The 26,566-nt window shown below is 43.1% G+C and overlaps 2 protein-coding genes across 2 annotated transcripts in view; both read right to left on the bottom strand.

The window, feature by feature from the left end:
- Positions 1 to 10,201, bottom strand: part of AQR (aquarius intron-binding spliceosomal factor) — a 57,021-nt gene extending 46,820 nt beyond the window's left edge. The window contains exons 1-7 of the mRNA XM_082239317.1: positions 10,007 to 10,201; positions 7,720 to 7,776; positions 7,181 to 7,221; positions 6,032 to 6,067; positions 3,971 to 4,091; positions 1,310 to 1,450; positions 139 to 207 (exon numbers count right to left, since the gene is read on the bottom strand). Coding sequence (XP_082095443.1) covers positions 139 to 207; positions 1,310 to 1,450; positions 3,971 to 4,091; positions 6,032 to 6,067; positions 7,181 to 7,221; positions 7,720 to 7,776; positions 10,007 to 10,117 — 576 coding nt within the window. The 5' untranslated portion in view covers positions 10,118 to 10,201. The remainder of the gene's footprint in view (positions 1 to 138; positions 208 to 1,309; positions 1,451 to 3,970; positions 4,092 to 6,031; positions 6,068 to 7,180; positions 7,222 to 7,719; positions 7,777 to 10,006) is intronic.
- Positions 10,202 to 21,660: 11,459 nt separating this feature from the next.
- On the bottom strand, positions 21,661 to 24,878 carry ZNF770 (zinc finger protein 770; the record flags this gene model as incomplete). The annotated part of the gene is given in 8 exon segments (XM_082239013.1): positions 21,661 to 21,840; positions 21,843 to 21,979; positions 21,982 to 21,997; positions 22,001 to 22,051; positions 22,376 to 22,482; positions 23,021 to 23,165; positions 23,169 to 23,290; positions 24,761 to 24,878. Coding segments are annotated over 8 exon segments (876 nt in total).
- Between the last annotated feature and the right edge of the window lie 1,688 nt (positions 24,879 to 26,566).

Consider the following 26,566-nt stretch of genomic DNA (forward strand, 5'->3'; position numbering starts at 1 on the left):
TGATTAAAATAGCAATAAATCTCTGACAGCAGAAGCTGTCATGCAATGGTTCATTAGAATACAGCAGAAATGGTCCAGTGAACCTCCATGTCCACATGATGCTTCAAAGGTTCCCTGCATTCTTTATGAAATACTTACAGGCTGCAGGCCCATCCACATGGGCAGGGAGATAAGCTGCTGGACTTGCCCTCTGATCAAATCCACTTCCTGTTGCAAGAAACAGAACAGGCTATTAGTATGGTTGTGAGGCTTGGATTCAAAACTACAGTTGCACAAATGGAAGGCGCCTCTAGTTGCACAAGGAGGAAGGGGTGTCCCCAACTTTTGGCAATTCCCTTCCCACTACAGCCTCAACATGCCACCTCCCATGCTCTACTGGGAGGACCCCCAAACCCTCCAGAATGGCTTTTGGAAGGCTGCAGTGGTAAGTCAGGAAAGCTCTATTCCATGAGGAAAGGGGAAAAAATAATCTACAGCTGGCCAATATCGTTAGTATTCCATCAAACCAAACACGGCCCGTGTGCCACGAATCATGGCCTGTCAGTTCTCCAAAAGCAGGAAAAAGAAGAAAAATCCCCGCTAATGTACTTCGTTTGGTGGGTCAATTTTTTTGCAGATCTGATGTTAAGGGGTTATCATCTGGGTCTATATAATTTTCTGTGCAAGGAGTGGCTTCCGAGTCATAACCTCCCTACTCTGGAGAGGCCCAGGCTATATAAAGCCTCTATAAAGCCAAATGCTAACCAAAAGGAAAACTTAACTGTCCATTTGAAGAATCATATATACTAAGAGCAAACAAATATGCAGAGTTCTATCAGCTATGTAGCCCAATGTGGCTACTGAGAAAGAAAACATCTATGGGGAAGAGGGAGGCTGGAGTAGCCTGAAAGAGGACAAGACTAGCAGGAACACTGATCAAAAGTTACTCTGCAATACAACACTTTCATGCAAGTCCCACTACTAAATCCTAGGGCTTAGCTACTGAATATTTGCCCAGTGAAAGAGGTCTTGGAACACCTGCAGAACCTGCTCAAACACAGGCTCTGATTTATCCTTAAGAGAAATACAATCTCTAGTTGAGGAGCAGGCATTGGGAATGGCTCTAAATGGATCTTTGGAATCCTAGCGTAATAAATGCCACTTAAGAGGACCCCTTCAAAAGAATACTGTGACAACTGAATGTGGAAAGGCACAGCATGCTAACAAGAAGAGGCTGCTCTAAGTAGACAGGACTATGGACACTACTGCCATATTTGCCAAACACACCATAAATGACAACAATGACAAATCTCTGAAGAATAAAGCTTACCAGACTGTTGAAGCAGTGGTCAAGGAAGAGCAGGAGTATGGTCTGCTCCTGCAGAGAGAACTCGCTGTCACTCTCAGCCAAGGAAGCATCCAGCACACGTTTGAAAAAGAACGGAAAGTGCTCTGGCTTCTTTTTGAATGTCTAAGGGGAACATAAAGTCAGCAGTGAGCTCACATGGAACATCTTTTCATATTTCTATGCTGTGTGGATGCATAGTGGGGGAATGCACTCACTGGACATGACAACTGTAAGCTGTTGGCAAGCACAGACTGGCCATTTGCTCATAGGTTTACTGCCGGAACTAGCTATGTAGTAGGAATCGTAGCATTGTAGCATTTGTGCTTCACAGTAAGCAATTTGGTGATGAACACCAACAGAACAGCTGTATCTTTGAACAATGCAAAAGACAATGAGTGATATTCAATATTAGTTATACTCAGAGTAGATGCACTGAAACCAATGGACTAAAATTATTTAGGTCTGTTAATGGGTTTCCTCTTATTAAACACTGGATATAATTGCTGAAGGGACAGAAGCGGGAGTCAGACCAATCACTTCTATCCTCTTGAGGAGAAATAGTTGGGTAGTACCCAAATACAATACCCACTTCTATACCCAGCTGAGGGGTAAGCACAACATCTTTTTTCTGAATGTACAAAGGATCACAATGGGGGCAAACTAGCAAATAACAGAAGTGATTCACTCACAACAGACCTGTGTCCTGCAGCATGATAGAAACTGGGTTATCAGTGAAAACTCAAAAAGTAAAAGTAGAAATAGACCGTGTACAGAAAATTGAAGGCTTTTTATAATAAATAAATAAACTGAGACCCAAACAAGATGTGCTGACAGAAGCTTTTCTTGAAATGCAGCTTCAGAGAGGCATTTTTTAATTTTAAAAAATCAGGAATATGACAGGGAAATAATTAGTTAAAACTTATTACTTCCCCTCTGGAACTCTCAAGGCTACTACTTACATAACAAAACCGTGTATTATCCAACTTCATCTCCTTTGGCTCCAAATGGAAACCAAGACCCCATTCCAAAAATCCTAGCAGTATTGGGCGCTCACTTGTGGGGTGCCTCAGGGTTCCGTCCTCTCCCCCATGCTTTTTAACATCTATATGAAGCCGCTGGGAGAGATCATCAGGGGGTTTCCATCAATATGCAGATGATACCCAGCTCTACCTTTCTTTCAAATCAGAACCAGTGAAGGCGGTGAAGGTCCTGTGTGAGTGCCTGGAGGCGGTTGGAGGATGGATGGCGGCTAATGGATTGAAGTTGAATCCTGACAAGACAGAAGTACTGTTTTTGGGGGACAGGGGGCGGGCTGGTGTGGAGGACTCCCTGGTCCTGAAGGGGGTAACTGTGCCCCTGAAGGACCAGGTGCGTAGCCTGGGAGTCATTTTGGACTCACAGCTGTCCATGGAGGCGCAGGTCAATTCTGTATCCAGGGCAGCTGTCTACCAACTCCACCTGGTACGCAGGCTGAGACCCTACCTGCCCGCGGACTGTCTGGCCAGAGTGGTGCATGCTCTAGTTATCTCCCGCTTGGACTACTGCAATGCGCTCTACGTGGGGCTACCTTTGAAGGTGACTCGGAAACTACAGCTAATCCAGAATGCGGCAGCTAGACTGGTGACTGGGGGCGGCCGCCGAGACCACATAACACCGGTCTTGAAAGACCTACATTGGCTCCCAGTACGTTTCCGAGCACAATTCAAAGTGCTGGTGTTGACCTTTAAAGCCCTAAACGGCTTCGGCCCAGTATACCTGAAGGAGCGTCTCCACCCCCATCGTTCTGCCCGGACACTGAGGTCCAGCGCCGAGGGCCTTCTGGCGGTTCCCTCATTACGAGAAGCGAAGCTACAGGGAACCAGGCAGAGGGCCTTTTCGGTGGTGGCGCCCGCCCTGTGGAATGCCCTCCCATTGGATGTCAAGGTGATGGACAACTACCTGACATTCAGAAGACATCTTAAGGCAGCCCTATTCAGGGAAGCTTTTAATGTATGATATTTTAGTGTTTTTGGTTTCTGTGGAAGCCGCCCAGAGTGGCTGGGGAAATCCAGCCAGATGGGCGGGGTACAAATAATAAATTATTATTATTATTATTATTCCTTCCTCTGCCTCCACCAAGGTCACTATGCTCCCACCCCCTGCCCAAAGAACACTTCATTGCATTACCACAGGCATGCCTCTTAATGTAAGGATGTCTCTTAGTATTACTGGAAGATGGAGCCATGGAGACTGGAAACTATTGATAATGTAAAATGGCCCCAAAGCAAACTTGTTCTCCAGTTTCCAATAAAGCTGTCCTACAGAAACGAGCATTTCTCTTGCCATTATCTTTTGACAGCACAAAAAACTTCACCATTAAGTGCCAGACTTTGTCAAGTCACAACGCAGAGAAAACACCTCCAATCACTGAAACAATTCTTTTCACATTTCTCCTGCTTCCACTGTGAAACCTTTCAACTGTCCCTTGCTATTCTCTAACAGGAGCCTGCTGTTGTTTTAAAAGGCCACGGCAGACGACTTCAGACGAGGCACAGTGACAGCCGGTATTGCGCTTTCTGACATGCGACGACACTTTAAGTGGGCAATATAAAAGTTGCAAATTGTTGCTCAAAGTTACTGCAGGCTATAATTGAAGTCTATTACCTCCCATGCGGGAACGTTCTCCCTGAACTTTTCATTCACCATACAACAGATTGACATCAAATAAGCCTTGCTGGACACCTCAGGAGAATAATTCATCCACAAGTAATTTTCAAGGTACTGGCTGTGAAAAGTGAAAAGACAAGAGAGTTACCACCCATCTAATATGTCATTCATCGGGGGACAAGAAACATAATGATCTTTTTTAAAAACTAAAAAAGTCATCTATATGATTTGTACGTAGCTTCCAATGTCGCCTCCAACACAGGTCACTGCAATAAAAGTTACCAGGGCCATTTAAATCAATCTGAGTGAGGACAGCACATGAATTAGCCCTCTGGAACACTCTGTTCATTAAAGAAGTTTTACATGTACTTGGTACAAGCACTACATTAGTCTGAACACTAATTCATGCTGATTTTGTAAGGAGAATAAGAATAAGCATCCCTCCTACTTGCGACACGCACTTCAGCGGACGTTTGCTTTAGTACTCAAAGGCAAATGCCTCCTGTCTCTTGAAATAAAAGCCATCAGCCTAACATAGAAAGGCTTTAGGAAAGTCATTACTACACCAAATAAAACATGAATTGTGGAAAAAATTGAATCGACAGGATGGACACTTGCGAATGCGCTAAAAAGCAGGACAACTTGGCTTCACAAACATAAGCAAAATCAAAAACCTATTTGGGAGTTGAGGATATTCAACCTAGAGTGGCCACAAATAACTTCCATGCACTCCCCATCCTCCCTACAGCATCTTATAACTTGCTTCTTCCTAGCCCAGGGTTTCCTAAACTGTGGTCTGTGGACCACCAGTGATCTTCAAGTGTCATTCAGCTGGTCTGCAGCATGTCCCCCTTAAATATTCATACTGATTTTTAAATTTTATTCATATTGGGGTTTTAAAATTTCCTATATTGTATCTTATTGTATTATAATTTGAATTCTTTGGAATGCAAGTTGTAATACATTGTATTACAATATAATAAACAGAAGAAGCAATAACAATACCACTGCCTCTATCCCTCTGCATTACGCTTGCCACTACCAGCAGAAAAATATTTAAGTGGTCCACCAGCACCATCAACAATTTTCTAGTAGTCCATGGGAGAGGGGTAAGTTTGGGAACCACTGCCCTAACCAAAACAACAAACCTTTTCTACATCTAGCTCATGTCGAGGCTCCTCCAAGCCCCATTATGAAAATTTATTTGTGTTCCATCCAAATACCTATTTACCCAGCCCATCTCCATTCTTCCAGCAAAGGATCAGAGGTTTTTCAATCTAATTGGGCAAGGATCACATTCCATTAAAAGCTTATACATTACAGGCTCAGTGCAAAAACAAAGGTTTCAACAAAGTTACATAAAACACCCAGAGTGTCATCACTGCTTACAGGAAAAAAACGAAGCAGGAGGAAGCTTTGTTTTCTCTAAAAGTTTGGAAGAGTTAAACAAAAACCTATACTTTAGCTGGCCTAACATTGTATTTCCTGTAGTTTCAACTATACAGCTTATGACACACTGGGATATGGCCAGGTGAAGGAATGAGCTACATTATCTTTCCAAACAGCTATGGTATTTCATCCTTGCCTCAGTAATGGTAAATACAAATATTATTTGTATAGAAATTAGAATGTTTGAAGCATTTCATACAAATTATGTCAGCAATCCTTATAACGACCCTGTAAGATATATTCAGAGATAGAGCCAGCATTGCACAGTGGTTCGTGTTGGACTAGGGAGCCATGTTCAAATCCCCAGGCAACCATGAAGCTCAGGGATGATCTTGGACCAGTCACTGTCTCTTGGTCTATCCTCCCTTACAGGGTCGTTGTGACAATGCCTTGAGTTTTCTGGTGGGCTATATATGTATCAAACAAACAAACAAAATTATCATCTCCATCTTGCAGATGGAGGATGTGGAGATTAAGCTGGGATATAGTGGATTGCTAATAACCAATTAGTAAATTTATGGCAAAGGAGATTTTTGAACCAGTAAGACACTACCGCACATGGCTCAGATTATCATTTTGAAGTGCATTTCTTTCTCCAAAAACACTTACCTAAATTCCAGAAGCATGATTTTTCTAATCGCAAATCTGAAATCACAGGCAGGGGGAAAAATTAACATTTCAACTCTTGCCTAAATTAGTTTACCTTATGTTGTATAATTGAACTCAAGGGGTATTGTGCTTTGGATAGCAGATTCCTTATGGTGCTGATGATGGACTTTTGATTGCTCTTCACATCTCTTGTGATATAATCTCTTGTGATATAAATCACTGCTGGGTTCTCTGCTGTCTCCCATGCTATGTAACATCCAGCAGAGGCTGGTCTATTAGAATGAATGGACCATCAATATCAGTCTGCCTCAACCAGCTCCCACCTGTCTGTCCCCATTTACAAATAGTTCAGCAGGTGGCATTGGCTATCAACCTTCTCCTCCTTAGTCTTAGTGTTACAGGGAGAAGGATGGGGAGAAAACCTGAATTAGTTGGTTCTGAATATTATTGTCTATGGCTGGTGACCTCCTTCCCTTCTCCCCTACCAGTTGTGATGGGCACCAGCTTTCACTGTTAACATGAAACTGCCATCAGAGATGTCATCAGAAAACTAACAACTCCCAGCTGCATTTCTCTTTTTCATTCAGTCCAGATGGCATTGGGATATATGAAGGTTGCAAGTGTTATATTATGGTTTTAAACTGTATTTTTCTCTCTTATTGTATAAGCCAACTTGAATGAGATTTACAGTGGTACCTTGGGTTGCAGACGGGATCCATACCAGAGCTCTGACCAGATCCCAAGGTTTCCGCAACTGGAGGGACCATTTCTGGGCATGCGTGCACGGCAAAACCCGGAAAAATACTTCCAGATTTGCCACGTACGTATCCCAAAGGATATGTAACCGGAGGTGAACACAAGTAGAGGTACCACTGTACTCAAAGAGACAGAAAAAGACTATAAATCTTTTAATTAAATAAAAATTCTAGACAGGTGCCCATAATCAGTGGTGAGATGCACTGGTCTATGGCCTGTATTTCTTCTAAGGAATAATAAAAAATTGTCCTTGCAAGACAATTTATGCAAGAAAAGCATATACATACACAGAATTCGGACACTTATTTTATGGAGACTTCACTGTTTGAAAAGTCAAAAATGTGTCTATTATGATACTGATAATGGATAACAGAGAAAATGCAGTATACATACTTGGACCTAACAATTTCTTTTCCATACACATCTTCAATAACCTACAACAAAGAAAGAGACAGGGTTTTTTGAAAAAAGAAAAAGATATGCAGCACAATTCTTGCTCTCCTTGATCTCCTCTTTTCAGTAACATGCATTTTCAGAGATGAATTCTTTAACACCATCAACACAGTAGCATGGTCTTAAAACTACAATAATGTTTCATGTTTTCAACAAATGAAATCAGAAGTATTAAGAAGACTGTGCAGGGAAGGAATAATAATCTATGCACTGAAATCAATTTGGTTTTTAAAATAAACTTCAAGGAACCTTTGGAGGTTTGACAAAATATTCCATTATATAAGCAGCAAATATAGAATAGACTGTAAAAGCTGCTGTCAGGGTGGCTTATTTGTACAGTTTTAAAGAAAGTGCTGAAATCAAATCAACATTCTTCCTCTTCTGTAATCCAAAATATTTTTTTTTACTTTAAATACGAGTTTCTAGGATTTATTGCACTACCAATTTAAAATAGAACTAACAATGTTTTAAGCATTTACCTTCGACTCAAAAGGTAGCCTTTTCTTGACATGTGGTGCCCAGTACTTGTTTGCCAACTGTAAGATAAAAGGTCATTCCATTAAAATATACAATCAGAAGTCCTAGCCTACTCTAACCAAACCTCCATTCTATAGGATAACATGAGAATATTTCCATACTTTCCCTCTGTGTACAAAAAGGGTAAGGATGCAAGGTTTTATACAGTCGTACATTGGTTTTCAAACAGCTTAGTTCTCAAACATTTTGGCTCCTGAACGGCGCAAACCCAGAAGCGACTGTTCTGGTTTGTGAACTATATATGGAAGCCAAATGTCTGAGGGGGCTACAGCTTGGCTGCTTCCTGCAACCAATCAGAAGCCGTGCTTTGGTTTCCAAACGTTTATAAATAATAGTTTAATAACTTGAATATTCAAACGCTGCTGAGCCTTTGCCCTCTAGATGTTTTGGCCAGTGCTAGCAGGGGCTGATGGACATTGCAGTTCAATGTCAAAGGCACCAGGTGGGTAAAGGCTGAACTAGCTACTCATTATAGGGCCAGATTGCAGTAAGCAAGCTGTTTCCTCTGGGTGAATGGCAGGCACACCAGTTTGTTGAAAACTATTTTTTTAAATAATGAAAAAGGACTGGCAGACATTCTTATTTTGAGCCCTGATTTATAAGGCAAAATATCTTACAAGTATAATGGGCTGCTTTGGGGGCACAGTCCTAATCTCTCCCTGGTGAGTATAGTGAGTATATCCTCTGTGTGTGGTCCAGCCATTCATTTTATCAGTCAGCAAAATGAAGGTGCCTGTCAAAAGGCTTAGTGCAACTATATGCAACCGCAATCAACAGATCATAATAATGACCTTTCTTCATGGTGTTAATTGTTGTCCATGGGTATTTAGAACAATTGCTTTCCTTTATTATTAAATGCAAAGTTCAGTGCTGGGAGAAACAAGTCATGTGTGCCTAATGGCCAATACACCTACAAATACAATACTTTTGACACTGAAGACAGAAAGTCTTTTGGAAGCATGACGTTTTGCAGGAAACATGGTTGAGGTATGCTGCCTTAGTGTGATCATCAACAAAACCTCCGTGTTCAGGGGCAGTGCACCTAGTCTAACTATACTATTGATTCCATATTTTACCAACGCTTTCCCAGAGGCATCTATCCAGCTTCTGCAGAAAACAGGTGCTGGATTAGAATATGAAATGTCTGTCTGATTCAGCAGCACTGTTCCTACAAGAGCATAAAAGGAGTGCTGCTGGATCAGACAAAAAGGCCAATATAAACCCAACATCCTGTTCTCACTGTGGTCAACCGAGTAGGTGCCTTATGGAAAACCCACAAGCAGGACAAAGTTTTAATTTGACCAGTGTTTAACTGCTTTTAATGGTTTCTCATTGTTCTTATTTTTATCTGTAAGCCTCCTTGAGTCCCTGTCAGGGGAAAAAGCGAGGTATGATGAAATATAACAACAACAACAACCACAACAACCCAGATGTTTAGAAATGCCAGTGCAAATTCTAATCTATTTTAATGTTTTAACTTCTTGTATACAGTGGTACCTCGGGTTAAGTACTTAATTCGTTCCGGAGGTCCATTCTTAACCTGAAACTGCTCTTAACCTGAAGACCACTTTAGCTAATGGGGCCTCCTGCTGCCGATTTCTATTCTCATCCTGAAGCACAGTTCTTAACCTGAGGTACTATTTCTGGGTTAGCGGAGTCTGTAACCTGAAGCGTATGTAACCGGAGGTACCACTGTATTTCAACGCACTGTAAACTTTTCCTGGTTTTATCTTTTCGTAAAGGGCTTCTGAGGTGTTTTCTTCTTGGAATCAACCAACTTCATGAAACAAACAAACAAAAAAGCAAGAGGACAGCACTCCTAGCCATTGATTACCCAGAGACGCAGTGCCTCTATGATCCTAACGGTGGCCTAGTGGTTAGTGAAAGACCGAAAACCTGGGAGACCAGGGCTCAAATACTTTCCTGGGCATTAAAAGCTCACTGGGCGACCCTGGACCTCCCACCTTAGCCTACCTCGCAGGGTGGTTGTTTTTTTTGGGGGGGGGTTAAATGAGAGGCGAGGGAAGAACCTCCTTGGAGGGGGGGGACGAGAAGGTGGGAGACAAGTGCAATCAAAGGGATCCTCCCTAGTGAGGGTGGGGGGGCTTCCCTCATGAGCCCCTTCAAAGGGGGAGGAGCCCCCCCAGATCTCTCTCCACCTGAGCCCAGCATCTTCCGGATCCCTTTGCTCCCTTCGGGTCTGAGGTGGGGGGGCATGGGGGGGCTCACCTGCGTCACGAACTCGGCGTTGATCTGCGACACGGTGGGAGCCACGATCTTCTTGGGCGCAGGCGGCTCCTGCTGGGCTCCCGCCGAGGAGATCGCCGGCGCTGCTGCCATGTTGCTTCTTCCGCGCAGCAGCCCCTTCCACGCCTCTCCCACGAGGCCAGCCTCCCTGTCCCCTCTCTCTCTTGAGAACCACGCTTGGTATCGCCCGTTCTCTCCCCCCCCCCGTAGTATGGTTTCGCCCGCCCGGACTGAAGCCGAAGCCGCCGCCGCTCACGCTACTTCCGCTTCCTTTACAGATTCCGTTCGCCTCTTCCCTTTCCCCTCGCCTTGAGAAGCTGGGGCACATAGAGATAAGAAATTATAGCATGACGTCCACTCCCTCGAGTGACTCCTTGAGGGTTCCATTCCATGCACACTTAGCAAGGAGGAAGTCCCATTACACTCAACGGGGTTTACTTCTGAGTGGGCAGGCGCACCACTGCCCTGTGTTTAGGATCTGCAGTATACACTTGGAAAGGTTGAAAGCGCAAGGTGTCTGCGTGGTGCGTGCAACCGAAGAGTTGAGAAGGGAGGGGATTTATCTAATTTATTTTTTATTTTTGCTGCAAACAGAGTGGAGGGAGGCTTTGTTTTGTGTCTTGATTTCCGCTTTCGGAGAAGTGGCCGCGTCAAAAACGAGGAAGAGGCTTGTTTTCAATAAGAGTGCAACCCTGATCTGGAAGCAAACCCGAATTAATTTAATTTAATGACAGCAGCGATCCTGCGCGCGGTTACCTGACAATAACTCACGTTTAACGTGAAGTTAGGGTGAAAGTTTCTGCTGCGACAAGAGTTACAGCGCAATCCATAACCTCTCTACTCAGAAGTAAGTCCCAGTGAATTCAGTGGGGCTTACTCCCAGGGAAGTGGGGTTAGGATTGCAGCTTTGTTAGGATAGCTTTCTTCGACTGCAGCCCACTTCCTCCGGTGCAAGAAGTGTTATCCACAGCTGACCAAAGTGTGCGCGCGTGTGCATGTATACACACATGCACACATTACTGTACACTGTTGGTATGATTTCTATACTGCTTTATGTAAACAGTAGACTGCTAAGAGCTGCAAGGTAGCTCGCTTCATCTGCATGACTTAAGCGCATCTTCATAACGTGTGTAAGGTGTGGTATTGTGCGGCAGCTCCCAATGCCCTTGCTTCGCTCTACCAGCCCCATCCCCAAAAATGTAGAGATCATCACAATAGGAGCTTTGAGCCACAGCGTGCAATTGTTGTTGTTGTTTAGTCGTTTAGTCGTGTCCGACTCTTCGTGACCCCATGGACCAGAGCACGCCAGGCACTTCTGTCCTCCACTGCCTCCCGCAGTTTGATCAAACTCATGCTAGTAGCTTCAAGAACACCATCCAACCATCTCATTCTCTGTCGTCCCCTTCTCCTTGTGCCCTCCATCTTTCCCAACATCAGGGTCTTTTCCAGGGAGTCCTCTCTTCTCATGAGGTGGCCAAAGTATTGGAGCCTCAGCTTCACGATCTGTCCTTCCAGTGAGCACTCAGGGCTGATTTCCTTCAGAATGGAGAGGTTTGATCTTCTTGCAGTCCATGGGACTCTCAAGAGTCTCCTCCAGCACCATAATTCAAAAGCATCAATTCTTTGGCGATCAGCCTTCTTTATGGTCCAGCTCTCACTTCCATACATCACTACTGGGAAAACCATGGCTTTTACTATACGGACCTTTGTTGGCAAGGTGATGTCTCTGCTTTTTAAGATGTTGTCTAGGTTTGCCATCGCCTTTCTCCCAAGGAGCAGGCGTCTTTTAATTTCGTGACTGCTGTCACCCCTTCATGGATCACTGCCTTGCCGTGGCGAAGGGGCTTGAAGAACTCAGAGAAGCTATGAACTACGCCGAGCAGGGCACACAAGATGAACAGGTCATAGTGGAGAGTTTTGACCAAACGTGATCCACCTGGAGTAGGAATCGGCAAGCCACTCCAGTATCCCTGCCAAGAAAACTCCATGGACAAAGACAACAGCGTGCAATTGCTTCAGCCTAAATGATTTAAACAGGAGTCCTCGCTGCTCCCCTCTGCTGGACGTTGGATGTAACAGCAGTATAAGTACGGATTTTATTTCGTTGCTTTACCAGGGGTCAGCAAACTTTTTCAGCGGGGGGCCGGTCCACTGTCCCTCAGACCTTGTGGGAGGCAGGACTACATTTTTTTTTGGGGGGGATGAACGAATTCCTGTGCCCCACAAATAACCCAGAGATGCATTTGAAATAAAAGGACACATTCTACTAATGTAAAAACACACTGCTTCTGGCCGGATTGAGGCGGTGATTGGGCCAGATCTGGCCCCCGGGCCTTAGTTTGCTTAGCCATGCTTTATTCAGTCATTACTGTATATAATTTCCTACTTTACATGCACCACAGCATTTGTCAGTGTATATTTGTAATGAAATCCCCCCTCCCATCACATGAACCTGCAGCAATGCTTTCAGGATATTTTGGGACCAGGCCATATATGTCTGCTATCCCTGGAACTGGATTGTGTGGGATATAAGGCTCTATTTATTTATTTAAAATGTAATTAAACATATACAAAAAGAGCCCAACTGGAATACAGTATTGTTATGTACTTATGTTCTCACCCTGGGCCAACGGGGATTCTGTATATAGTTATGCAAATGAAGGATCGAAAGTAACGTTCTGTGATTGGATAGTTTGTATGCAAATGAAGGATCGAAAAGTGACGTTCTGTGATTGGATAGTTTTAGAAAGTTGCAACAGTTACAATTGTTCTGGAGCTCTATATAAGCAGGCTGAATGAGTTCAGTTCTGTTCCAGCTTGCAAATAAAGAGCTGCTTTGGAAGAATCGCTGTGTCATCTGATATGTTCGCCCACAACTTAACAAGTATTATCTTTGCATAATTGTTATTGACCATGACACCTTCAGGCAGCACTTAATCGTATGCTGGTATTCTCTTGTCAGGCTGGGACATTCCTTCACTCCACAAACTTCTACTGCATTGGTAAACACTTCCTCTGCTTGCCTGGAATGTGATGGGAACATAGGAAATGACCTTATTTGGCCCCCTGCCACTGGCTTGGCTTGGTCAGGCAGAGGTCCTCCTCGTCACCTGCTAGTCCGTTCCTTTTTCAGAGACAGCAGACTTGTGGCCCTCCAGAGGCTGGGTGCTTCCAGACAAGCTGCTTATGGAGCATTCACTCTGATCTGTTTGCAGGAAGGTTTGATGGCATTGCATCACAGCAAGTGTAACCCCAGGGCATTTCCCCCATTACTTGCCTTATTGCAAAAAGTCCAGCCCTTTGGGGAAATGGGTTTGTTGCACAATGCCTCCCAATCTGCTATAACTCTGCAAGTTGAATTTGCTGCCATGCGATTGAATTCCAGCTGAAAATTGCCACAGTCTGGAAGTACCCATCATTGGACAACCTCGCCCTCTGCATCGCCTCAGACCACTGGCCAATGCTGGCTTGGAGTTGGAGGCCAGCACAATCTGAAGGTTCCTGGTCCCTGTTTAACCAAAGATGCCTGGGACCGAACCTGGGATCTTTTGCATTTAGAGCATGTGCTCTACAGCAGGGGTCAGCAAACTTACTGCACCTCGGGCCGGTGTCTCCAGCGCCGATTGCGTGGAGGGCGGGGGAGTGCGTGCCAGCATGTGCCCCATGCATGTGCACACTCTATTTCCGGCACACTTCTGGGTCAGAGGAGCACTGCTTGTGCGCATGGGCCTCCTCCGACCCAGATGTGTACTGGAAATAACGCTTGCACATGTGCAAATAATGCTTGCACATGCGCACTAACCATTTCCGGTGCTCCTCCAACCCATAAGTGGGCAGCTGCGGGAGTCACTGTGAGCCAGATAAACGAGTCCCTCGGACCTTGGTATGGGGACCCCTGCTCCACAGGCTGTTCTGTAACTTCCATTCTGACCAGAAAGGGTTTAAAGATGTTTGGGTTATCCAGACGGACCTTTTATGGTTCCCTTTCCTTCATTTTCCAGTGGGAAATTAGTGGCAAGAAGAATTTCATAGCCTGAAACTTTGACGGACTATCTGGATTACAATATGATAATCATGGGAGACATGAATGGTGTAGTCTCCACAAATATGGACAAGGCACAAAGACTGACAATCTCCAATGAAGGGAGACTTCCGAAGACTTTTTTTGAGATGACGGAAAATATGGATCTAATAGACATATGGAGAACAAGGAACCCCCTGGAGAGAGAGGGAACCTTCTTCTCCCAAGCAATGATGACCTGGACCAGAATTGATCAAATTTGGATCACTAGTGGGATGGCTCCAAAGATCAAGAAAACAGAAATCTGCCCAAAAACTTGCTCCGACCATAATGCCTTGAAGATGGAAATGAAAATTACAACAACTGGTCAATTCAGATGGAGGATGAATGACACCCTGTTTCGAGATAAAGAGATCCACATGAAGGCCCAAAAAACTTTAAAGGACTACTTTGAAATAAACCTAAAGGCCGATGTGGAAAAAAGAGTGATCTGGGACGCAAGTAAAGCGGTGATGCGAGGATTTCTGATTCAACAAAACTCAATTAAAAAGAGAAAGCAGAGTGAGAAGAAGGAAAAGATTTTGGAAAAGATAAAAGAAGGAGAGAAAAAACTAAGATCAAAACCGAAGTCTCAGGAGATCTTGAGAGAGATTAAGTTGTATCAAACACAATATATGGAATTGATGAACCAAGAGATTGAATGGAAGATAAAACAAATGAAACAAAAGACATTTGAATCGGCGGATAAATGCGGCAAACTTCTGGCATGGCAATTGAAGAAAAGACAGAAATTAAATACAGTTACAAACCTAGAAGTGGATGGAAAGAACATATCTAAACCTAACGAGATCAGAAACTGCTTTTTGAGTTATTTTAAAAAACTTTACTCTCAAGGACCACAAAATCAAGAGGATATAGACAAATTCCTTAATAAATATGGATTACAAAAGATCTCTCATCAAAGCAAGGTGGATCTAAACCTGAGAATAACAGAACAAGAGATAGAGGGTGCCATTCAAGACATGCAACTGGGCAAATCTCCAGGGCCAGATGGATTGACTTCCAGATATTACAAATCTCTGAAGGAGTGGCTGGTTCATCCGTTAAAGGAAGTCTGTAATGAGATCTTAGAGGGGAAAAGGGCACCAGAATCGTGGAAAGAAGCGTATATTTCACTCATACCAAAGACAGAAACTGAAAAGACTCAACTCAAGAACTACCGCCCAATATCATTACTTAATGTGGATTACAAAATTTTTGCAGACATTTTGGCAAAAAGGTTTAAAAGAGTGTTGATGGAGAAGATTCATAAGGACCAAGCAGGCTTTCTCCCAAAAAGACACCTATCAGACAATGTAAGGAATATAACAGACATTTTGGAATTGCTAGAGGTGAAAATTAATACTAAAGCAGTGCTGATTTTTGTGGATGCGGAGAAAGCCTTTGATAACATTTCTTGGAGTTTTATGAAAAAGAATCTTCACGGGATGGGGGTAGGCCAAGGATTTGAGAATGGTCTGGGTGCGATATACTCTGAACAAAAAGCTAAGTTAATTGTAAATAATGTGGTAACTGGGGAACTCAGGATAGAAAAAGGAACACGACAGGGATGCCCTATTTCCCCACTGCTTTTTATTTCAGTTCTGGAGGTGTTGCTGAATATGATTAGAAATGACCAGCAGGTTAAAGGTGTACAGGTCGGAGATAAACACTATAAGTTAAGGGCATTTGCAGATGACTTAGTATTGACCTTACAAGAGCCTGACACTAGCACGAAAAGGGTGTTGGAGATAATCCAGCAATTCGGCCAGGTAGCTGGATTTAAATTGAACAAACAAAAAACGAAAGTCTTAGAAAAAAACTTAACAGCCATGGAGAAGGAGAAATTTCAAGAAGAGACAGGACTGACATTGGTTAAGAAGGTGAAATATCTAGGGGTTTATTTGACATCAAAAAATCTGAACTTGTATAAGGACAACTATGAAAAATGTTGGTTAGAAATTAAAAAAGATCTAGAAATATGGTCAAATTTGAAATTGTCAATGTTAGGCCGAATTGCAGTGATAAAGATGAATGTATTGCCTAGAATGTTATTTTTGTTCCAAACTTTGCAGATTCTCGACAAGATGGACTGTTTCAAGAGGTGGCAGAAAGATATTTCGAAATTTGTCTGGCAGGGCAAAAAGCCCAGAATTAAATTTAAAATACTGACAGATGCTAAAGAAAGAGGGGGATTTGCCCTGCCGGACTTAAAATTGTACTATGAAGCAGCAGCATTTTGCTGGCTGAAAGAGTGGATGCTCCTCGAGAACACAGACATTTTGGATTTGGAAGGTTTTAATAACGCATTTGGTTGGCATGCATATCTATGGTATGATAAAATTAAGGTGCATAGGACCTTTAAAAACCATATTGTTAGAAAAGCATTGTTCAATGTCTGGATAAGATATAAAGATCTGTTGGAAAACAAAACCCCTAGATGGGTCTCACCCGTGGAGGCTAAGGCAGTGAAGAAACTCAATATGGAGGTCGGATGGCCGAAGTATTGGGAAATCTTGGAACAGGAGGGAGATAAATTGAAATTACAAAGCTATGAGAAAATGAAACCTAAAGTACAAGATTGGCTTCAATATTTCCAAATAATGGAGATCTTTAAACAGGACAGGAAAATTGGCTTCCAGGTGGAAAAATCAAAATTAGAAACTAAACTGTTAGAACCCAATATTAAGAACTTGTCAAGAATGTATAATTTGCTGTTGAAATGGAATACACAAGATGAAACAGTTAAATCGGCTATGATTAAGTGGGCACAGGATATTGGTCATAACATCATGTCTGCTGACTGGGAATGGTTGTGGAACACCGGTATTAAATTTACGGCATGTAATGCCTTAAAGGAAAATATTATGAAAATGGTTTACAGGTGGTACATGACCCCAGTCAAGCTAGCAAAAAATTATCATTTGCCTGATAATAAGTGTTGGAAATGTAAAGAAACTGAAGGTACTTTCTATCACCTTTGGTGGACATGCCCGAAGATTAAGGCTTTCTGGGAAATGATATATAATGAAATGAAAAAGGTACTTAAATGTACTTTTCTTAAAAAACCAGAGGCCTTTCTCTTGGGCATTGTCGGCCAAGTGGTGTCAAAGAAAGACAGAACTTTCTTTATGTATGCTACAACAGCAGCAAGAATACTCATCGCAAAATATTGGAAGACACAAGATCTACCCACCTTGGAAGAATGGCAGATGAAAGTGATGGACTATATGACACTAGCTGAGATGACTGGCAGAATCCGCGATCGGGGAAAGGAGACGGCGGAAGAAGAATGGAAGAAATTTAAGATTTACCTTAAGGACTATTATAAACTTGCTGAATGTTAGAATGTCGAGGTTTGAGTAAGAAAGGGTTACAGCGAAATAACATCAGATGAAGAAAAGAGTAAGAGGACAGAGGACTGACAGATGTATTTAGAGTTGCTAAAAACTTTTTGGTCATTGGGATGCAGAAAGGGGAGGTACGGGGAAGTCGGAGAAACACGGTTTATCAAAAAAGGTTATGAAACTATACGTTTTTGTATGTCTTTTTATATGTTTGTATTGTCCTAAAAAATCTGTAAAACCAATAAAAAATTTTATATAAAAAAAAGAATTTCATAGCCACCCTGATCCCAATTTTGCAGATCTAGTCCTGCCAAGAACCATGGGAAATAATCTGTTTATTGTTGCATCAAATCAGCCAGTAGTCATGCTCCAACAGTGAGTTGGAAATGCACAAGTGCATCCACAGCTCTGCATACATCTGTGTTAAAGGACTGAAGGCCATTACCAAATCCGTAATTCAAGTCTTTCCAATGAGGCCAGGTATGTGGAAGTTGTCTATCTAACCAGAACATCATCAGATCTTTTTCTTGATTGTAAAGACTTGTTGTGTATGTTTTGTTTTCATTAGCAAACTATTATGCTAGTTGGCTCTATTTCTTGGATTCAGCCGCCTCAGATGAATTGGATTTGTCGAATGTAGTGGTGTGTATTTCTTTCTTTTTCTTTTTTTTACATAGCAGAAGTTCCTTTCTTTGTTTAGCTCATTAAACAGTAATGATTGGCTGTACATGATGCCTCAGTGTAGTAACAGATGCTTTCTGAAATATTCAGGACTTTAAAAGGAGCCTTCTGTGCTGTTCTGGTTTGTGTATAAATATTTATTCAGGACAACTTCTGAAAAATGTTCTACCGTCTATGTCTGTAAGTAAAATGCACAGTAAACTTTGTGGAAGATTTATCTTGGACTAAGTAGGACTATGCAGGCCATATTCTCAGGCGAACCAGTTACCTCATTTGAGCCCATGCTTATACGGTGGGCTGAGTGTCAAAGCTGGTTCCCCCACCATTTTTCTTCACACCATCCAAAGGACCTCCCAGCACATGTGTCCAATGTCCAAACTATATTCATAGAAGTGAAGCCAACACCCCACCCCTAACCAAGCCAGCCCTCTATCTGGCATGTGAGAATTCTCCCCATAATACGATGCCAAGAGGAGCAAGACTGATACCATGTTGTGGGAATAAAAAGACAAAGTTCTACATGTACTGGGTGTCCATCAATATGCAGATGATACCCAGCTCTACCTCTCTTTCAAATCAGAACCAGTGAAGGCGGTGAAGGTCCTGTGTGAGTGCCTGGAGGTGGTTGGAGGATGGATGGCGGCTAATGGATTGAGGTTGAATCCTGACAAGACAGAAGTACTGTTCTTGGGGGACAGGGGGCGGGCTGGTGTGGAGGACTCCCTGGTCCTGAATGGGGTAACTGTGCCCCTGAAGGACCAGGTGCGTAGCCTGGGAGTCATTTTGGACTCACAGCTGTCCATGGAGGCGCAGGTTAATTCTGTATCCAGGGCAGCTGTCTACCAACTCCACCTGGTACGCAGGCTGAGACCCTACCTGCCCGTGGACTGTCTCGCCAGAGTGGTGCATGCTCTAGTTATCTCCCGCTTGGACTACTGCAATGCGCTCTACGTGGGGCTACCTTTGAAGGTGACTCGGAAACTACAGCTAATCCAGAATGCGGCAGCTAGACCGGTGACTGGGGGCAGCCGCCGAGACCACATAACACCGGTCTTGAAAGACCTACATTGGCTCCCAGTACGTTTTCGAGCACAATTCAAAGTGCTGGTGTTGACCTTTAAAGCCCTAAACGGCCTCGGCCCAGTATACCTGAAGGAGCGTCTCCACCCCCATCGTTCTGCCCGGACGCTGAGGTCCAGCGCCGAGGGCCTTCTGGCGGTTCCCTCATTGCGAGAAGCAAAGCTACAGGGAACCAGGCAGAGGGCCTTTTCGGTAGTGGCGCCCGCCCTGTGGAACGCCCTCCCACCAGATGTCAAAGCGATAAACAACTACCTGACATTCAGAAGACATCTTAAGGCAGCCCTGTTCAGGGAAGTTTTTAATGTATGATATTTTAGTGTTTTTTTGGTTTCTATGGAAGCCGCCCAGAGTGGCTGGGGAAACCCAGCCAGATGGGCGGGGTACAAATAATAAATTATTATTATTATTATTATTATTATTATTATTATTACTTACTTCACCTGCTCCTTTCTTTACCTCAGGACTGGGGAAACATGTGGCTCTGCAGACATTGTCGGTCTCCCAATTCCCATCAGCCACCAACCCCCCAGGGATGATGGGGTCATAAGTCTGAGCAACATCTTGAGGGCTCCAGGTTCCCCATCCCTAGAGGGAGCCATCCATTAATAGAAGGCTTCCTCAGACTAGGCCCTCCAGATGTTTTTGGCCAACAACTCCCATGATTCCCAGCTAGGAGGACCAGTGGTCAGGGATGATGGGAATTGTAGTCTCAAAACGTCTGGAGGGCTGAGTTTGAGGAAGCCTGATTAATAGGCTGAGGGCTGTATTTTGAATTTAAAATATCCAGCTCTGATTAGGTTAGTCTGCTAGCATGTTGCAAGTGGTCAACAGATTGACACGGAACAGTTACAAGCACACTAGTCCAAAGGTAGGCTACAGTTGGTGGAAGAACAGTGATGGCAGCTGCATAAACAAAGAAGACTTGAGGTGAGATTTAGGACTAGGATGGTTCGGCTAAGCTTGAAAGCCTGTTAGAAGAGCTTGGTGAAGACTCGTACCCAGGTGTAGGTCAGGATAGATGCACTAGTGTGCACCACAATCTTTCAACATGGTTGGGCTGGTATCAGTGAAGGCTTGGATTTAGTTTTCAAAGTGAAACTAAACACACACAAAGTTCAAAAACTGCTCAATAAAAGGAACGTTCATTATAAAAGGAAATATAGAAGCTTCATTCAGCAGTAAAATATTTAACTCCAGTGAAGAAAATGTGATTTTTGAGGGAGTTTTTTAAATATAAACCTTCATTAATAATCCGAGATTAGGCAGATATGTGATGCAGAGGCACTTGAAAACACTGGGGGAAAATACTAATACATGTAAGTACACTTTCAACAGGATTACCTAGGTATTTTTCTGACACCCATAGAAACAAACTCACCTCTGGCTCATAGAAGTGAATTGGGGATATGCTTTTGAGAGATTTGTTAAACTCAAGATGGAAATGATCTCTTGATTTAACAGTAGGAAGGTTGCCACTAATCCGTAAATCCCAAGGAATAATAATTTGATTGATGCCGCAACCCCAGAGTCGGTCACAACTGGACCTAATGGTAAAGGGACCCTTTAGGCAGGAAACATATCACTACAAATGTTAAAAAACCATAATTTGTAAACTGATGGTTTACTAATAATCCAGAATGATAGGCTGATGTTTCATCAATGGGAGTTAATGACAGATGTTCTCCTGGTAGCCAGGAACCCAACTTTAGCTTTTGGAATATGATATTTCATCAGAGTTTGAGGATTTGAAGGCCCTTCTTCAGTTTGAATGCAGAGAAAACCTAGATTGTACGAGCTAGCAGAAACATCATTGGGATCCAGTTGTTCTCTGTAGGATCCTGATGCAGAATTAGCACTGCTGCTAATTAGCCCAGGAATCTATTTGTCCCTACCAATGTAGCAGTCACTAGCCATGGAACAGCTTGACCTTTCTCTAACCATCAAGCCAATTCAGCCTCTTCTCCTCCCTTGGCATAGGATATTATATGGTTCATTCCACAGCTTACATCCATCATTGAAGAATGTACAATTGCATAAGCAACTAATTTTGTACAATTATATTTCCAAGAATTGTTTGACTCTGACATACCTGAATTGTCGTCTTCTTCTTCTTCTTCTTCTTCTCTTCTTCTTCTAGATAAAGTGATGCCTTCTCAAGTAAGAGACTCCCCTGAATATTTTGTCAGAAACAACATTCAAAATGATTCTGCTTGGCATACTTTAATGGCGTATTTCAAGTTAAAGGGTGCTTTAAATGTCTTAAAATGGTATTAAAGCCTCTTTAACTTTTCTGCTTCGCTGGTTTATCTTGGACTTCACTGGTGGAAAAATCATCACTAGCATTTTGCTTCCTTTCCAACCCTTTATTATGCAAATAGAATTAAGTTATCTTTGCTATCAGAGTCCAGCCACAAAGTTCTGTTTCCAATTTGATTTCAGTTACATGGTTTGACTGTGACTCTCAAAAGTTAGAGGACCAAGGAGGATGTCTGAAAATAAGCTGAAGATTCAAATTCAATCTCCCAGGCAAGCAAATTCAAATTTTCACAGCTTCTACCTAGGCTCTTTTCGGTATGGGTGAGCTGATGTCTTTTAAAATGGGCCGACTGTCTAAATGCCTTTCTGTAACGAGTACAGCCAAAGGGCTTCTATCCTGTGTGTGATAATGTCTTTGAAGCTTGGAAGAAGGAGGAAAGGTTTTTCCACATCTGTCACATTGGCATACTTTATGTCTATTATGTATATTTTTACTGAATGCTAAAAGAGTGCATTGAAGTGCTTCTGGTTATCAAAGAAACTATCATCTCATGAGCCATAAAGTGAGTCATCTTTATAATGCATAGAATCATCCATGGTGGACTTTCACAGCATACCTTTCTGATTAATTTTTAAATAATGGCTTTCTTGAGGGTCTTGCTAGGATAATGCCAGAGCAAACATTTTTTCCTTTGGATTGTTCTTCCAAATGTCCAAGCTTCCTGGGTCTAGAACTCTGCTTGATGGAGCCAAACTGTGACTTCTAAAGTGCTGCATTTTCCCATTTTTTTCATGTATGAAAAGGGAAACTCAGAGACATTTTCTCCACATGTTTGAGTTTCCTCAAAGTCTGGTTTTTTTTTTTTTATGTGGGCTTCACAGTGGTAAAGCAACTCACCTGCTGTTAATACTTGTGAGTTCTTATACTTCCTTCACATTTGTGCAAACTGCACATCTGTCCTCTTTCAGAACATTGTTCGCACCCAGAGCACTGCTACAACATAAATGCAGTGATGACGACCCAGTTGATCTCCCTAATGGATGTCATATGGAGTAACAGTTTCAATACATTTCTGTGCACTTTCCAATGCTGTCTGTAGCATTTGGCTCCTAAGACTCTCTCTCCACTGCAGTAATGTTCGGAGCATAAAACTGTTTGTGCTCCAGAAGTTTGTTCTGGGGTTTAAAACCCTGATGTCAAAGAGAACATTCAGAAGTATTCTCTTCATTGGGTTTCACCTCTTGATATTTTCTGGTGTGTCAACTGGCAAAAAGATTTAACACATACTTAAATGACTTTTGGGCAGTGTGGATGTGCAATAGTGTGGATGTCTATTCAGCTTAGATGGCGCACGAAATATATCGCCGAGAGTCTCACACATATGCATGCTCATCCCCCTTCTGGCATCATGCAGATAATCAGATCTGGTGTGCAGATGCTGCACACCCTTCACTTTCTCTGTAAAATGTTTTGGGCAAAGAGAACATCCCATGACCCAAGTCTCTTTTGTCTCTTTTGCTTGGCACTCTTTGATCTTTCAGCTAGCTCAGCCTCACCCTAGATGTTCTCACTGTGAAGCTGTTGATGTCTTTGGAGTGCAATTAAATGTTTGAAGTTTTTGTGACAAATGTTACACTTGAAAGGGGCCTTATGGGTGAGCCAATGTCTCTCCAGATGGACAAACTGCCTGTAAGTTTTGCAACTAGCATGACATTCCTATGGCTTCGGGCCAGTCTCTATAAGATAACACCTAGATCGTTTGGATAACGTTTCAAACTGTTTGTAGCAGATGTCACATATATATATGGCCTTCCCCCAGATATTTGGCTGGTTTTTACACCCTGGTGAAATTTTAGCATTTTGTACATCAAGCTATATGATTCATATTTTGTCAATATCTTTGGCAAAAATAAAGCTTTTCAGCTGGAACCACCAACACTCCACTGGGTCTTTCTAAACAGTGCAAAGAAAATGTTTTAAATATATGCTTTGTTTTCTTTAAAATTGTGACATGTTAGTCTGCCACAGGGGTGGAAAGACAGAAAAAACAATGCCTTTTTTCTGCCCCCTCTCCCTGATATTTGCTGTAACATGAGCAGAAATAAGACAGCTTATGGCAGGACCCATGAATAAAATGACCTGTGGTTTTGTGAGATACTATCCCGCGATGGGACGCGGGTGGCACTGTGGGTAAAACCTCAGTGTCTAGGACTTGCTGATCGTGTGGACGGCGGGGTGAGCTCCCGTCATTCGGTCCCAGCTCCTGCCCACCTAGCAGTTCGAAAGCACTCTTAAGTGCAAGTAGATAAATAGGGACCGCTTTATAGCAGGAAGGTAAACGGCGTTTCCGTGTGCTGCGCTGGTGCTGGCTCGCGAAGTGTCTTCGGACGGCGCCGGCTCACGGCCTCTAGAGCAAAATGAGCACACAACCCTAGAGTCGGACACGACTGGCCCATACGGGCAGGGGTACCTTTACCTTTACATTTATCCCGTGACGGGGTGCGCTCCCGTTGCTCGGTCCCAGCTCCTGCCAACCTAGCAGTTCGAAAGCACAAAGTCCAAGTAGATAAATAGGTTCCGCTCTGGCGGGAAGGTAAAAGGTGTTTCCGTGTGCTGCTCTGGTTCGCCAGAAGTGGCTTAGTCCTGCTGGCCACATGACTTGGAAGCTGTACGCCGGCTCCCTCGGCCAATAAAGCGAGATGAGTGCCGCAATCCCAGAGTCGTCCGCGACTGAACCTAATGGTCAGGGGCCCCTTTACCTTTTTACCAGTGTTATGGGTGCTTTGAATTATAACAATGTTAACTGATGTTCCGTATGACTTTTTCCTTTATAGTATAATGCATTTATATTTGTATTTTTAAATGTAAGTCGCTGGGAGACCTTCTTAAGCAACAAGCTACTAACAAGCCCAATAAATAACAACAACAACAACAACAACAACAATTGTTTCATGTACCTTTGCAGATGCACCAAATATGTGGTTTTTTTAACCTGCTGGCCCCCAAACTGGAAAAGGCAACAAATTGTTCCTTCAGCTCTCTTCCCGTTGTGAAACCCACATATCCAAGTGCCCATTTCTAGATGTGTATGCAGCAGTGCGCATGCAGAAAAGCAAGGAAACACATAAAGCTTCTACACTCCACTCCTAGAAAGAGAAGGAAGCACCAGTCGCATGCTTACTGGAATAGTCTTTCCTTCTTCACCAAAGGCCCCAGGCCCTACGGGAAGCAGAACATGGTCTCTTCCAGGGCGCTGCTTCATTGTGCGCTTGTGCAGTACAAACCTGCCCATGCACCTCAGCACTTCTTACTGCAAGGCTCAGTCTTGTGGAGCTTGGTGCGTGTTTCGTCAGAGAGAAAGTCCTCCCTTTCCTGTTTCAGTGCGGCTTGCTCCCAAGGCAGACGGTGTTGGTAGCACTTGTCTACCATATCGGCTTTCAAAGGCAGCTTCATGCAAGTGTTCTTGGACTCCTATCAGCCTGTGGACAATGTTCAGGGATTGTGGAAGTTGTACTCCAGGAACATCTAATCCAGAACTACAAGTAATCCAGAATGTGGCAGCTAGACTGGTGACTGGGAGTGGCCGCTGAGGACATATAACACCAGTCCTGAAAGACCTACATTGGCTCCCACTACATTTCTGAGCACAATTCAAAGTGTTGGTGCTGACCTTTAAAGCCCTAAATGACAAAGTATACCTGAAGGAGCATCTCCACCCCCGTCGCTCAGATGAGGTCCAGCTCCGAGGGCCTTCTGGCAGTTCCCACACTGCAAGAAGTGAAGCTACAGGGAACCAGGCCTTCTCGGTAGTGCCTTCTCGGTAGTGGCGCCCGCCCTGTGGAATGCCCTCTCATCAGATGTCAAGGAAATAAACAACTATCTGACTTTTAGAAGACATCTGAAGGCAACCCTGTTTAGGCAAGTTTTTAATGTTTGATGTTTATTGTGCTTTTAATATTCTGTTGGGAGCCGCCCAGAGTGGCTGGGAAAACCCAGCCAGATGGGCAGGGTAATAATAATAATAATAATAATAATAATAATAATAATAATAATAATAAAAATCTGGCAACCAATCTTGGGTTTCAGATAGTACATGGGTAGATGAATCTAAAGAGCCCAGGACACAAATTTTCACAGCCCTGTAGCCGCTATGGTAGCTCGTTTACCAGAAGTAATGAATTTAGCGTTAACTCTGGAAGCATATATTCAGTTCTGACCAAACTAAGCCTCCCACCCCGCTGGTTGGGACAGTGAAATAATTTGCAGTGCCTGAAAACTTATGATTGAAGTGTCTTTTAAAGAAATAAATAAGAGGAGCACTTTTTTTGGGGGGGGGAATCCAATCTTAAGATGTGTGACAGCGCAACACAAGTGCACTTTTGATGCCTTTTTGAAATTGCTGTGAAAGATAGAATAGATATGCTCTAACAAGTGGATTATGAAACCCTATTAGCTCTTTCAACTGTTATTTATTACACTGTGGCTTGAACTTAAATCTCTTACTTAAACAGCAGATTCCTTGCTGATCCAGTGAAGATTCTCCTACAGAAGGACTGCAGCAGGGTCTGACCCATAGCGTATATCTCACCTGTGCAGCATCACTTACCCTTTATTGATGCCAACCATCTGCAAGAGGAAGTATTAAGAGGAGTAGCATCTTGTCCGGCAGCAAAGGATTAATCAATCAGAAGCAACGCATAGTTTGATTCCCATGAAATCAGGTTATCCATTTGAGAGCTTGCTCAAATACCTTGCAACAAAGAAATAGCTGAAAATACAGCAACTGTACTCCCAGTTATTCTCTGCCCTTTGTTAAGAGGGCACAGGTGTGCTGTTTGCAGCTAGTGTGTGAAAATTCACAGTAAGAAAGGGAACAGGAAATCCTGCAGGCATAATTTACAGGCCTAAGCATATGATAATCATCTTCAACAAAATTCAGAAGTCACATCTCCCGAGGACTGTCCTTAGCAGGTGTTCGGAAAGCATAGAATTTATTGCCTCTGCGTATCCACCATTCTTTAGTTTGACAGTGCTGGAAATCAAGTCAGATCCTCTTGTTTGCAGATATCCTAAATAACGGCTAGTGCAAGGTAGCAGAACATACATCAAGCGACAAC

This window comes from Podarcis vaucheri (assembly GCF_965113315.1).
Source record: "Podarcis vaucheri genome assembly, chromosome: 1".
NCBI classification, from domain to species: Eukaryota; Metazoa; Chordata; class Lepidosauria; order Squamata; family Lacertidae; genus Podarcis; species Podarcis vaucheri.